This window comes from Diprion similis, chromosome 8, assembly GCF_021155765.1.
Source record: "Diprion similis isolate iyDipSimi1 chromosome 8, iyDipSimi1.1, whole genome shotgun sequence".
NCBI lineage: Eukaryota > Metazoa > Arthropoda > Insecta > Hymenoptera > Diprionidae > Diprion > Diprion similis.
In genome coordinates, this window is record NC_060112.1 from 9167458 (window position 1) to 9182432 (window position 14975).

Here is a 14975-nt window from a genome sequence, read left to right on the forward strand (position 1 = left end):
TTATGCATTTAACTGATTTCATTCATCATAACTGGACATATGATTCGCATTTGATAGTGCACACCCACTTTATGTGCGACCTGACATTCTCTGGTATCACTTTAGTAATTAACTCATTAATGTTCAGAATTTGGTACCCCACTAGATACTACGAAAATGCGAAATATTTAGTGTCTAATGCTCCTATGTAACTTCGTTATGAGTTACAAAAATTGAACTACTTTAAATAATGATAGTTAAATGTAAATTTGGGACTTTTGTCTACCCCTACGAACCTTACGTAGAAAGAACTAACGTCTATTCTAATATATTTTTCACCTTTCATGGTATTATAGAAATATAGAAATGAATAACAATTAAAAGATACTCACTCGCTTTCTGCCTCGGCAACAGTACATTTGTACTGCGCTGTTGAGAACAGACAAATATCCGCAAACTGTCGTACAGATACTTTTATTTTTTTAACTGTTCTGTTACTATTATTTGCTATGTGCACATTAACAGCAATATTTTCACCATGATGATAGAGCTCCTTGTCAAGAGTTGCTTCTAGATGCAACTTGTTCGGCGACATCATGAATTCCTTGCTAACTTCCACTGACGGTTGGGCACCTTGTTTTGATGGGGCGTACATTATTTTACGAATTGCAAGTCTCACTGAGTTTCTGTACACATAATAATAAATACGTTTCTATAAATATATCCTTTTTAGACTTTACAATTTATATTAACACAGGATTTTTGTTTAATGTTTTATTTTGTCTTTCATAATCTTTGCCTACGAGAAATTTGTTATAGTTTTTTACTGTGTTACTTTTTTTTTTATAACTTCCGCAGAAAGCCATTAATGTGAAAGTATAACAACGCTAGTTAGGCAAACTGAGGACCAAGGTCTTAGCATTAGAACAATAAAATTATCTCAACGAAAAAGTTACTCATAAGATTTGAATTGTGTCATCAAACTTAATAAGTTAAGCAAACGATCGGATTTTGCTGTCTTAATTTCGTGGATACACAAGAATTATATTTTAAATGACAAGAGGCTTCAGAAATTATCATCCCAATCTCTTAGTAAATGAATAAAAATTTTTACGTGCTTCTGAATGCGAAATACAAAACTTTATACAAAAACCAAAAGGTTAAAACTCGCTTCTAACACCTTGATCTTCTGAATGCAACTTCAAAGCATGAATCTTGAACAGCTACTCTATTTTAAACAATTTCTGATTTCTGATAAAAGTTATTATTGTGTAGATAAATTTGTAATATGACATGTGTTACATTTCAGGTAATCACATCTGAACTGCCTCAATTAATAAAAACGTCACGCAGACTTGACTACATACTTAAAATAAAATTAATTTTTGTATAAATAATCAGAACTGATATCTTACCGCTTATGAGGTTTGTCATCTTGAGTTTCACCGACAAATGCTTTTAGTTCGTAATCAACCCCACAAGGTTTTCCAGTATCTCCTGGAGCAGGTTGCAAAGTTACAGATGCTGGACAATGTGGAGGTAATTCAAAGTAAAATGGGAATGCATTTGGGCCCAGTTTTTTTATAAGTCTTTCTTGGAGGCGCGTTAAAGGTCGTGGTGGTTGCGACCCAGGTGGCACTGGGAAAATTGGTTCCGCAGCCAAGTACAGATCTTTCCGAAACGTCAGCCCCAAGACATCCAAGTCTTCGCGGCCATACCTGAATGCTGCAAGGACATGCCCAAAGACCTTTCGCACTTTGACATAATCAGGATCAATTAAAACAACTCCGTCTGTAAGCACAAGAATAAGGAAAGGTAACAATTTCGATAGTTCTAAGCAAATTTTATAACAGAAATATGTTAATTTAATAACACACGATTAATCAATTGTTTATTTGACACTAGGTACGTCGATACAAATATCATCTTACCTATTGGATCTACATGTGTGATATGGTCAACAAAATCCCTTTTACCAAGGTATACAGTAATCTTCCCATTTGGACTTGATTTTTTGAAGACTCGAGTAGCTTGGCGTCTGCTGGCGCTGTCTACGGTGTCCATTATGAATATGTCGGGGCCGCCAGAGGCCCCTAACTCATTTAATACTACAGTCTTACAGAAATAAAATTCTGAATTCTTCCGCTGTAACAAAGAAATTTAATTTCTTATTGAAGATTTTCTCATAAATTAATAACAAAACTAAAAAAAAAATTATTCAAATCTAATCAAATATCAACCATTATGCATACAACCGTTGATGAACTGATACTAAACAGTGTTGGTAGAAGTTTTGATTCTGTTCTAAATCTTCACAAATTTCTGGGAAAAATTGTCTTTGCTTTTCAATTTTAATAAGATATATGGTAGACAATTTCATCTGGGTTCAAAAATGCCAAAACTGTGTAAGGTGACTTATTACAATAACAAATATTAAAATGGCTTTGTGAAGATATCAGTTGTTTGAGATACTTAAATTTGGAAATTGTAATGGAAAAAAGTATTCACATATTAGTATTAATCAAAGTTTTTTTATTGATGTAATGTGAAGAAAATACTAACAATAAGAAACAAGAAAGTGAAAATTGAAATAACATTCCAAGGAAAAATAAACTCAAAAAATATACAACCGTCCCAATTCCTGATTACTCAAATACCAATATACGCAATTTTGAATTCGGATTTACCGCAAATTTCCAGTTATATCAATTAGTTTAAAACTGCTTTAGTTATTTTAATTGATCAGAGAACGTATAGTGCACACCAGGAGAAATTTCTGGTTGTGATTTAATGTTGGTGCAATAATAAATTGATATTAAGGCTTTATTTAACTGAACATAATGTGGTTAACTAAACAAACTGATTCAATATTGCAATAACCAGAAAGTATGGTATTAACAACTTCAATAACACTAAATACTTATTTGTACACCTGTGCGGATTGATTCTGAAACGAAAATAGTGTCTAGGGTATACTGACTTAGATGTGTATTACTTCGCAATCAGAACAAATAGCGCCTTTACGTCTGACTGTTGCTAGTTTGTATTGTATTGTATTGTTTGTATACCAACCCAAATCAGTACCGATAGATAAAACTTCCGCATCAGAATCAACTTTTGCATGTGTACTACTTTCCCTTACTATTAAAAGATATATAAGACGTTATTGTAACAATACTGAATTATACTATTGAAAATTTATTTGTCATAAATCAAACTATGATTTATTGTCAAGCACTAAAATTTCAGTTAATTCTCAATCAAAACATACATTTGAGGAAATTCACTAATTTATAGCTCAACGGTTTTTCATATCAACAAATGCATCTCTTCAAACGGATTATTGACATGTAAAGTCGAAAAACATCCAAAAGTGAACTATTTCACCTGACATTGAATGCCCCGTAAGTGAGTTGAAGTTACGCAAATGATTGGAGAATTTTTTCTCGAATGATCAAAATACAGTCTAGAAACGAAAAAGTAAAAAGAATATTACGAATAGCATGGATTCATTATTTTTGTGATATTCAATGCAATAGGAGTACTACAGCAATAATAATGTATAACAGTACTGAATCGTAATATTCGCACTTTAAAAATGATGGTAACTTTTGGAATCCGCGAAGTGCTTTAAGCACATGAAATTCTATATTACGTACAAAATGGTTCCTGTCAAACCGACATCTTTTTTTCCCTAAAATATTTTGTATGACCGCTAGCAGCGACTACATGAGGCATTGTTTTGGAATTTAATCAATTTTGCCACAGTGAAACGTCGATATAAGTGATAGAGCTTAATGTTTTTGGAATAGAAAGTATTTTCCCTCACGTATGCTTACTGCATATTTTCCTCGAAGGTAACATAACGTTGAAATAAATTTTTATCTTTTTCAGAGGTAAAAACTCGATGATCGGTTTTTTTACAACGTCAATATGGTTTTGCGAACACGAAAAAACTTTTTTAGATGAACCCTATAAAAAAAAAAACACCATGGATACCACTTGTTCTACTACATAAAATTTCGTACTCCTTTCAAGTAGACGGTTTTTGATCAACCCGTAAAATAATACTGATAAATTTATTCATTACACGTATGATTATTTGCTCATTATGCTTTTTCGTGATCGATTGATAATAGATTAACCGAGAAAAGAAGTATTAATTAATCTATTAGCCGCACAATCCTAATAGGTGTACTTCTATATTATTACAGTTTTATAAAAATTGTTGAATCAATGTACGTTTCTTTCCTTTTTAATAGTAAATAACTCTTTTTGTATCAATATAATATTTATTATACAGGCCAAGTAAAAAAAAAAAAAACATTTTTATTATTTTGCTTCAGGAAATAATGTTGGGTTAGCGCTGTTTCACACTTTTACAGATGGTACAAAGCTATTTGCTCACTAAATATTTAACAAGTAAACAAGTGCAACGTAGGAAAATGTATCGTCAACTACCAAACAGATACTTTGTTGAAAAAAACATCTGTTCAGTGACACTCGGGTTATCTCGTTATTATGCGTACATTATACGCATGTGGTAACCCGATACCAACCTCGAAGCTGTGTGGATACAAAACCACAAATACGTACATTTTCCTGTAGAAAGTGGGCTACGAGTGGAAATTTTTTTAAATTGTAATGCGCAACAAACTATACGCGAAAGATAAAAAAAAAGAAAAATTCGAAAGTGGAAATAAGAGGCCTGTTATAATTTGAGCCTTTAATATTAATATTTAGTAGTTCCTAAATGTAATTTTACCTTTTTTTCATTTAAATGACACGAGAAAATAATTTTAGTTACATCTAAATTTTGTAGCCCAATAACGAGGCAATGTATGTAAATGCGAAATGAAACGATAATTTGTACTGCAAGAATGGAATACGATAAAGAAAGAATATCAAGATATAAAAAATTAGATGAATTGAAGGATATAAAAAACAATTTTTGCACTCAAATATCGTTCAATGTGATGCGGGGAGGGGGAGAAAAAAAAAAGTAAGAAAATCGTATAATCGAGAAAACGACGCGCATGTTTGAGAACGACAGTTAATCCTAAATTGTGATCGTGAGTAGTTTATGATAAACAAACAACTTTTCCTGCGGCTGCAAAGAATAATAAATTCGCAGTTCAAAAATAAAAAAATCTGATCGTTTACAATGTTGTTATATGGAAGGAAACAGTTTTTCCTGTAGAAGTTCCAAGAAAAGTCGTTTTCGACCTACGTTTGCAACGTGGTAAAGAGAAAACGCGTATTACATGAAAAGGAGAGGATAACAACGATTAAACGAAAAAAAAAAAACAACACTTGAAAATACCGCGCAAAGATAGTTTAAAAATAATCTGGACCTGTTCTTCGCGGCATGGCTGTCCGTTAAAAACTGCCCACGACTCTTGTGTAAAATTGAACGATGTCAATTGCAAGCCACACGAATATTCGCTACTACAACTCCGATGGATGTAATATAATATCATGTTAATAGATTCTGGGCGTTCGACAATCTACGTCAATAAGCAGCCTATATATGCATATAGCACACTTATAAATTACTCGGACGCAAAATCGCATCGGGGAGTAATAAAAATAGCACTCGATAAATTTATTTCCCACCTCGATTTGGTTATATAAAACAAAGTTCGAATACATGTATATACATTTTTTTTTTACTACGTTCAGGAAAAAGTTATTCACTGTAACATATATATATTTTTTTTTTTTTTTTTTTTTTTAATATCTTCGTTCAATCTGAAACGAAATTGTTCCAAATAAAAAAAAAATCAAAGTCGTGTTTCATCATTTCACAAAATTCAAAATGTCAGGTTTTCGTACAAAAGCGGATATTTCTTTATTTATTCATTTTTTTTTTTTTTTTTTTTTTTGTTTTATCAAGGAATTACTTAATTTATAGATATATAAATAGTCGGGTAATTTGTGTGGATCGTATCACGTGTGTCATGTTCTATAGTAAGTTGGATGAAGCTATTATATCATTTGCTAATTTTATTAATATTGGATTTTTACCGTCAAAACGCTCGTGAATCAAGGGCAGAAATAACTTGAATACTGTATTAATTAAAGTGAATTGAAAATAGGAAAGGGGAGAAGAGAAACAGATGAAAATAGAATAGAGTGGAATATTAAAAAATAACAATCGTGAAGAGTAGATGGAAAAACAATGTACCTTCAATAAGAATAAAACGTATTGGCATTCTAAAATTAAAGACGGAATATCGTTGAATTGGATGAAAAGAAAGGTTTATTTAAGTTCAATCGAAATTTCTTTGGAACCAAAAATTGTTTGTATTACTATACAGTTGAATAAATTTTCAATAAATTCAAAATAATATCTTGCTCATTGGTCTTCATTTAACGTAAACATTATCCTGACTGTTTTGAGTTTGTTTCTCCCATGCTTCTAAATTTACAATAAATAAATCTGTTTTTTTTTTCCCACACAATACTAGTCAACAATAAACAAATTGTTCTTTCGGAGGATAAATAAATCAAATTTCTTCAAAATGAAAACTTTTTTTCAACAACAACAATAACCGATTCTTTGTGATCAGTGAAATGAAAACAAAACTTTTATTACTTTTGAATGTATTTTCGGTTCATATTAAATTAAGATATTAAAAACGGAATGTTTTCTGAAAATAAACGACTTTTTTCCATGCGAGTGAACGGTTGATTATTCTATAAAACACTACAACGGACTGTTTAAGTTGAGAATCTCTGTCAAATCGCAGAACTTATTGAATGCTTCTGACGTCACACTACATGGCACATGTCCTGACAAGACGGCCACTGGCACCATAATATCATGTGCTTGTAGAGCGTGGTTTAAGAAATTGCGAAAAAGATATCCTCGTATTTGACTCAACTTTTACTAAATATCATTGCGGATGCAGCGATATCGTCGTACGTGAAAAAATGAACGTCCGGCAAACGAAGCAGAAAAGCGAGAGGAGGAAAAAGAGAAAAAAAAATCGCGTAGGTAACAGGTATATGAATAGCCATTGTCTCGTAAAACGTGGGACGCAAAAAGTTATCGCAAATTTGCAACCGTGTCGTAAAATTTCTATAGAAATCTAGAGAAACATCGCTACTTCATAATGTGGAATATATTTCATGCCAACTCTGTAAACGATTGACTGCTACATTTTTTATTATCATCGGGGACTTTTTTTTTTTTTTTTTTTTTTTGTGTTAAACAACTCACCAGCATCCCAATCGATTTCTAGAGGCTAAAATTGAATTTATAAACCAAACGTACCCTAAATGACACGAAAAAATGTAATAGTCTGCAGTTTTTTTTTAGAAAATTTTAACCAATCTTTATCATATTCCTAATGATCTTCGTTAGTTTTTCGTTGAAAATAAGAATAAAAGAAATCTTTTCTCTCCGAAACCGACCCATCGCAATTCGAAATTTTTTTTTTCTTTTTTTTTAATTGAAAAAAAAAATAAATAAAATAAAGGCGGAATCGTGATACTTGTTGTTATAATTATTCGCTCATGCTCTAATAAAAAGTACCATCCTTGGGCAGTTTGTAGTGAATTTAGGTTGCAAGAGTAATAATATTTTTTAAAAATCTGTAACTGCGAGGTTTTAATGGGCATTATTGTATTTTTTACAATAAAATATATACTAAGAAATAAAGTTTTTCCCATGTTATTTCCATAAGAAACTTCGACCACAATGCGGACTACATATCTTAGAGTTGAGGTAAAAATCTGTAAAAATTAGGCAATTATTTGAATTTGATTTGGGGGGTGGAGCGGCAAAAATTCCTCAACACCCTCAATAAAGAACATTCCAATGTATATATAGGCTAATTTTATATTCTAGGAACATATTTAATGAAATGCATCAAGCTATTTATAGTGACCTTGAACGAGTTATAATAAGGGAGAATTTCATAGCTAAATTTTACAAGAAAAGTAGCAAACGAGATACGGGAAAAATGTTTTACCCCGCAATTGAATATGATCGCGGAATGGGAAAATTGTGTGGGGGAGGGGGAGGGGGGAAGCGGCAATTATATCCCTCGTTGAACAAATCATCCACCCAGGCAACAGGAACGGAAATGGTAATAAAATGTCTCGAACGCGCAGCGCCGCAATTTGAGAGCTTGAGTTGACATTCCCGTCGGCCTTTAATCCTACTTGTTATTCATTATCGGCGCCGTTATATTTACCGATGAATAAATCTCCAACGGGTAACACAACTAACAGCCTGCAATTGGTTTAATTTTTTTCGATTTCGCACACGGCGCTTCATTATTTGACAATTGCAAGAGTTTTCTTGTCTGCCAATTCAATATAGAGGGGCAGGGGGGAGGGGGGGGGTTTAACTTAAGGAAATACTTAGTTTTCGAGGGCTCAAATACACTAAATCATTTTATTTAATTTCGAGTGATTTTATTCACTCCAAGAGTTTGGAATGGAAAATTTCAATCTTGAATAGTGAATAATAGCTGTTTTCATTCCAAGAAAATTTAGAGAGTACTTGCGTAAGAATGTTGATCGTATGAAAAAACAAATTGAAGCAGATAAACTTACGATATGAATAGAAGAAAACATGAAATAAATCAGAAATAAAGAACCGATCGGGGTTATTTGGTTACGATTAGTATTCATGTGTAATGGATTCTCCTTTCGGAGTGAACATGAAACAGATCACTGTATATTTAAAAATGTTATGACGTCAACTGAGAAGACATCTGGTTTTTCCTTCCGTCAAATTGTAACAGGCAACAGGGCATTGCAGAAAAAAGATAACGTTACGCGTATCGCCAGACTCGTTTCGCGGTCACGGAGGCTGTGAAACGTTTATTAAATTGAAATAATTGGCGCGATAGCTGTTACAGACGATTCTCTCCTTTCACCCACTCTTACTTGACAATTATCATGCCTAATTGTTTTCTCGTATCAAAAGAGTTATCGCAGAAAAACAAAAACGGTAGAATATAATATTCTGATGCAAAAACGGAAAAAATACCGTTACAATCAAGAATTTAGACATTCTGGAATTCATATCAGTGTAACGTTGATAATCGGCAACGGGACGAATAGAGTTGAAGACTTATCAATTTTTGTGTACACCAGATTTCGAAATTAAACAATTTCACGGAATTCCCAATGATATTCACAGAGATTTCAATGAATATATTTCAAAGGATTGCAAAATACTATCTAGATTTTCGGGGATCTCATGTAATTTCAAAGATTTATGCTAATCTTACGTGATTTCATAATATTTTACAAAATCCCACAGGATTTCAAAATATTTAACGAAATTCGGGATATTTCAAAGATTTCAAATTATTTCATGAGTGCTCACTGTACGTAAGTCAGACTTCAAGGGCGGTCAACCCTTCGGCAACGGTAACAATAAATCGTATGAATATAAACTTGCTGCTGTTTGCCATCTACAGCGCGAAATATTCACCGTAGAAAGCAGTTCATTCGTTGCCATTATTAGTGGTCAGAAATTATTTGTAGAGAAGAACTTGTGATTTTCTGCTACAGATAATTATTTTCAAATTTTTAACGATAAACTGAATCTTCTGCATTTTCTCATTCCATTTCCTTGATTTAGCTGTGGCTTCGTTGAATTGCTCCCGAGCCAATATACCGCATCAGTGTGTGTTTAATCGAGGCGAAAAGAATTAAGAGTTCTAGCCGGAATTATTTTGGGTTCTGTATATTTTTGCAACGATGGGTTAGGTACACCGGTGCTCGTGCCACTGCTCATACGACTAGCTGATATCACTTGAATTCATCCTTATAATTAAGTATGATTTTGGTTATGATTGAATAACTTCTGCAGATCAAATTTTTTATTTCCTCAATTAGTTCGATTTTATATCACCTATCGAAAAGAGCATTGACGACATATGTTTATACTGCTATCGTGATTTCTACTGCTTTTATGAATCTACGATAAAATTTCAACTTTCAAAGAAATTGTGAAAACTTTTTCTTGGTGCACAGACGCCACGTGATCTTATGTAATCCTTCTTACATCTGGTGATTTCATATAATACTTGTACCCTTTGTAATACATTGTAATTTTTAGTAATTCTTATGTTATGTTTGTAATTCCTTGCAATATTTTTATTTCCTTTGCATTCGTCTTCATGTTATCTTTTTGATCCATAAAATCCTTATATAATCTTTGTAATCTATTATAATCTTCATAATCTCTTGCCACATTTTGTGGTTGTCTCCTTGTGATCTGTGTATTCTATGTGTCTCTGTAATCCGTGTAATCTTCGTGATCTTTGTAATCAAAATCGTTGCAGACTAACTCCTGGGCTAGAACCAGATCCCTAGGTAATGGACGAATAAAAAAATTCAAACGGTAAAAAAATTATTCAATTTCAAGAATGATGTCCTAATACCAAGTTTCTCCATAAGAAATTAGCCTTCAACCATTATCTACACTATGACGGTCGTGGTCATTTGTCAACGTTTTCATTTTGTTTAACCGAAACCTTATTAACGTCTTCTGAATTCATTGAATACGTGATAAATCAGCCATGTTCTAATAATAATAGAAAAGGTCCAGAGGCTGCATACGTCAGCAAATAATAATTACGCGCTTTTGAACATATAATGTACTATATATAACAATCATGTAAAGATACGTAAATAGCACTTAATTTTCATATACCGACAACGTATAGCGAGACGAGACAATGTGAATAACAAACGTAATTGCGCTGGCAAAATATATATATACATGTATAAGGTAATAAACAATACGACTATGGGATGTTGTGCGTCATTTTCATTAACTGACATTATAGAGAAAGGTTTAAGAGAGTTTATATCGTAATTGACGAAGCGTTCGAAATTGCCTCCATTCGAACGGCTGTGTGTTCGTAGCAATGAGATAGAATATATGGCATATTATACATACATATATATATATATATTGTACTGTGTACATTCAAGCGCATTGCGTACACTAAGGGTACAGAAATTACTGAAGCAGATTTCCGCTTGTTTCCTCATCCATAAATAGCGGCGTATATTACGCAGCTTCTTACCTCCCGAGTTGTTGTTCTTCTATCAGTTGTTCTTTATTAGGTATAATATAATTTATATTCATTTATTCAGATACATATGATCATGTAACATTTAAACGCGAATCGCAGAATACACTGAATACCGGAGTATTGTGTAAATTGTAAAGTGAAAAGAAAAACGACGAAATTTTAATCGAATTTTTATGGATAATTTGCAATTTAATATTGATATAAGATATTCTTCAAATAATATGTCGTAACACCCGCACCGAATGCGAAGTACAGTATCAACATGAATTTTCATAATACAGAAACAATATCGTTTTACTTTTTTTAAACTTTACTGCGTGTACACTTTAGGTAATTGAAAGAGCTGACCCCTTGATGGTAATGACATTAATTGAAAGTTTCAGGTTGAAACTTTTAGTTTAGTTCGTCAGCGTAATATAATGTGTATGCTTTTTGCAATAATCAATTTCGACCATCGCCGTTTTTAATTATGTTGAAACTCTTTCAGAAGATAGTATATAAAGAGCCTTGATGTGTTTTTTGTATGCAATAATTTTTTAGTTACTTACATATATTCAAACCTTTTTTTTAGAATTCTCATTTTTTCTTCTATTCATTGTAAGATTGATCTCATGATAGAATAATTTTTGCTCATTTTTTTTCAAGGACTTTGAAAGAAATAAGGCTACGTGGAAGAATTGGTTTCACCTGGTTTCAATCGATCATGTTTCAACGAATGTTTTGATCAATTCATCGATACTCGGTGAAAACTAATTTTTTTACGAAGCTTCATTTCGAGTCCAAATTTCAAGTAAATCGAAAAATTATAGTTTCACTGACCTGTTTTCTTATAAACCGTTATTATAACGATACACATTTCACTAGATTTTTCCGGTGTCTATAATGAAATAAAATTTTTCTTGATGCAGTTTGGACGCGAGGCATCTGAATTTTACACCATATTTTTTGAAAAAGATCAATTTCTTTAGGATTTTGAAACAGTCTCGCCGAATTCCCTATTATAAAATGATATACATATTATTATATATATCGCGTTTCGGCAACTTATTCCGAAGCACACGATCAGAATGTGAGATCAACTGAATTTTAATCTTGACCGAGACGCAATAATTTTCCAATGTGAAAAGTCAGAAAGAAATTTACGGTGTATAAATATTCTGATTTTTTTCTTTTATTTATTTTTTTTTCTTTCATCATTTGTTTTTTCCTGCCACCCTGATATAAATAAATCATTCTCGCGCCGCATCCTTAGCAAATCAATTAAAATTTCTTTCACGTATGGGTATGCTTATTGGATATTCGCATAATGTCGTGTATAAATTTATATATATACGCAGCCGACTGCATATCTTTCAACATCAATACAGCCGAGCCTATGGAGTCGACCACCGCAGCAAATTAATACAGATGCCTACATTAATATGGCTGGGTATGATTCACACAGCTTTTTATTCCGCTATATATACAAAAATTCCACGAACGACGAAAAATTTTCGATAGTTACAGTTACAACGAAATTCTAGTAAAATCGATATCGTTTTATTAATATTTAAATATTGTGTTAAAAGTACAGAAAAATAATGTTAATTTGGCTGACATTGGCAGAGTCTTTTACAAATTTTAATGTAATTCAAGTAAATGGAAAAGTACTAGATTTTCGTTGATTCATTCTTGAGATATTATTAAACAAAAAATTGATCACAGAAACACTCGCACCCAACAGACAACCTAAAATGGTTAAAGGTGATTCTCTAAACCTCAAAACGTGAAATCTCGTAAAAGCTCAACTTTTCGCTTGTTGGGTGTTCACGCTAATTTACCTTGATCTCATTTTTCCCTTAGACACAGAGGAATGGGAAGTTGAAAAATGTTGGAATGGTCGTTTTACTGCGAAACGACGACGAAGTAATCAAGGGTTAATTAGCTCCGTTTCTTCTAGTGTATAATATAACGAACACATAGAACACCCACAAAATTTACGAAGTAAGACGGTGAGACGTATAATGAATCACGAAACGCGCAAAGCTATAAAGCTTAACAGAGCAGAATTATTGGGCGCGGTTTAATCTTGTTCTTCCTGTGATTGCGACTGTTTAACCCTCCGCAGGGATCCAATCATGGGGTAAATGTTGACCAAATTTCAGAAACAATGACAAGTTCTGCAGCTTTAATGCGGTCCAATACCCCCCCTCCTAGCCTTAAATTACAATTAATGCGAATAACTTATCAATGCTAGTTGAATTCCTTCGATCATAAAAAAAAAAATGCATTATTTTATTTAAGGAGATTGGTTGGCCAAAAGTCGATATTTTTTAAAAATTTCGAGAAGATTTTTACGGTAGATGGACAAAAAATCTACTCGAGTTTCAATCGTGAAATATGTTGTTAGAGACTAATTTATAATTTTTATAATTAGTATTCTTCTATTTCTCACACAATTGATATTTTGTGCAAAAAGTTGTTCCCTGAGGTCTGAATATTAAGAAATATTTTTTTATTCTTCTCTTTTAAATCAGATAGCGAGCTATTCTGATTTGCTCGCTAAATTTTGAAATTTAAAGAATTTTTTGAAGAAAATTCTTTTCCTTGCGGAGAGTTAAATAATTTTTTCGATGGAAAATTGATCCACGGTAGTGTAAAAACATCAGAAAACTGGCATCGTCTGATAGAAAATTGAAAAAAATCGCTCTTTTATTAAAAGCGATCGATGCCAGCTTTCTCATGAATCGCTTCTAATAAAAGGGTAATTTTCTTTTTTCAATTTTCTATTTATCGATGTAAGTTTCCTGCCATTTTTCACTACCCTAAATTAATTTTGCATTAAAAAAAACTTATCAAAAACCGTCCGCCAGAAAAACAGTATTCTTCAAAAGTCCGTTAAATTTTCAAAATTTGGCGTGCAAATTAAAATGGCTCGATATCCGATTTTGAAAATAAAAAAAAAAAATTACTACTTCTCAATATTTAGACCTCGGGGAACACTTTTGCACAAGCAAAAAAAAAAAAAAAAAAAAAAGCAAACAAACAAACAAACAAAAAAAACGGAAGTACCAGAACTTTCAGGTTAGCTCGCGTAACCATAAACATATTATAGTTTATTCAATATAACTAGTAAATTCTGCGTCCATAGCAAATATTTTGCACGCGATTATAGCTTCAATATATTAAAACATCTACTGATCCGACAGATTTGTATACCGGAATCTCTAATTTTAAATAATAAACTCACTCATATAACGCTGTGCTTCCGATACATTCAACGTTAAAATTTTATTCGTTGGTTAGGTATGGAAGCTATAACGTTACAGCAGCGCACCACGAGTTATGTATTCCCGAGTTTTTGTTGTGCAATAATATCAAAGGCATAAATTTCTGCTTACCCGACATGGACGATCGTCCATGGAGCACCGTAAACAGGGTTTTTATAGGCTGCTCCAATATTACATGAGCTTAAATGCGACGTAAATAGCATACGGAATGGACCTTGGAGGGATATACTTGGGGAACTTCCGATCTAATGCCGTATCTTCACTCCATTAAATATTTACAATATTGCAATTTTATTTCAGTTTCACATATGCCTGAATGACCAATAGTAAGTATACTTATGGTATCGATGCATCAGAGTCATAACATGACATCTCAAAGTACGATGAGAAGGAACGACGACGACGATCTCAACTATTTATCTATCTATTGCCCCAAAATTAGATTATGAACACTGTCCTGCTCGCTGATTATTCAATCAAAGTTTGACAATTCGTACCTACGATAGATAAAATTATTTAATTTATTTAAAATTATGCTTTTAATGTTGAAAAAATTTCCTGCTACTCATAGCAATCAAAGTAATCAAAAGAATGTTTTTTTGATCCGCTTGAACCGAGGTTTTAACTTGAATAATCGTCGAATCTGTAATATGTG

The 14975-nt window shown here is 32.4% G+C and overlaps 1 protein-coding gene across 3 annotated transcripts in view; it reads right to left on the reverse strand.

Annotated features, from left to right (window-relative positions):
- The window catches only part of LOC124409098 (beta-arrestin-1), a 28735-nt gene that overhangs the window by 7701 nt on the left and 6059 nt on the right, over positions 1-14975 (reverse strand). For all 3 annotated transcript variants that reach the window (XM_046886508.1, XM_046886509.1, XM_046886510.1), the window contains exons 2-4: positions 1911-2124; positions 1395-1770; positions 372-665 (exon numbers count right to left, since the gene is read on the reverse strand). In XM_046886508.1, the coding sequence (XP_046742464.1) occupies positions 372-665; positions 1395-1770; positions 1911-2043 (803 nt within the window). In that variant the 5' untranslated portion in view covers positions 2044-2124. The remainder of the gene's footprint in view (positions 1-371; positions 666-1394; positions 1771-1910; positions 2125-14975) is intronic.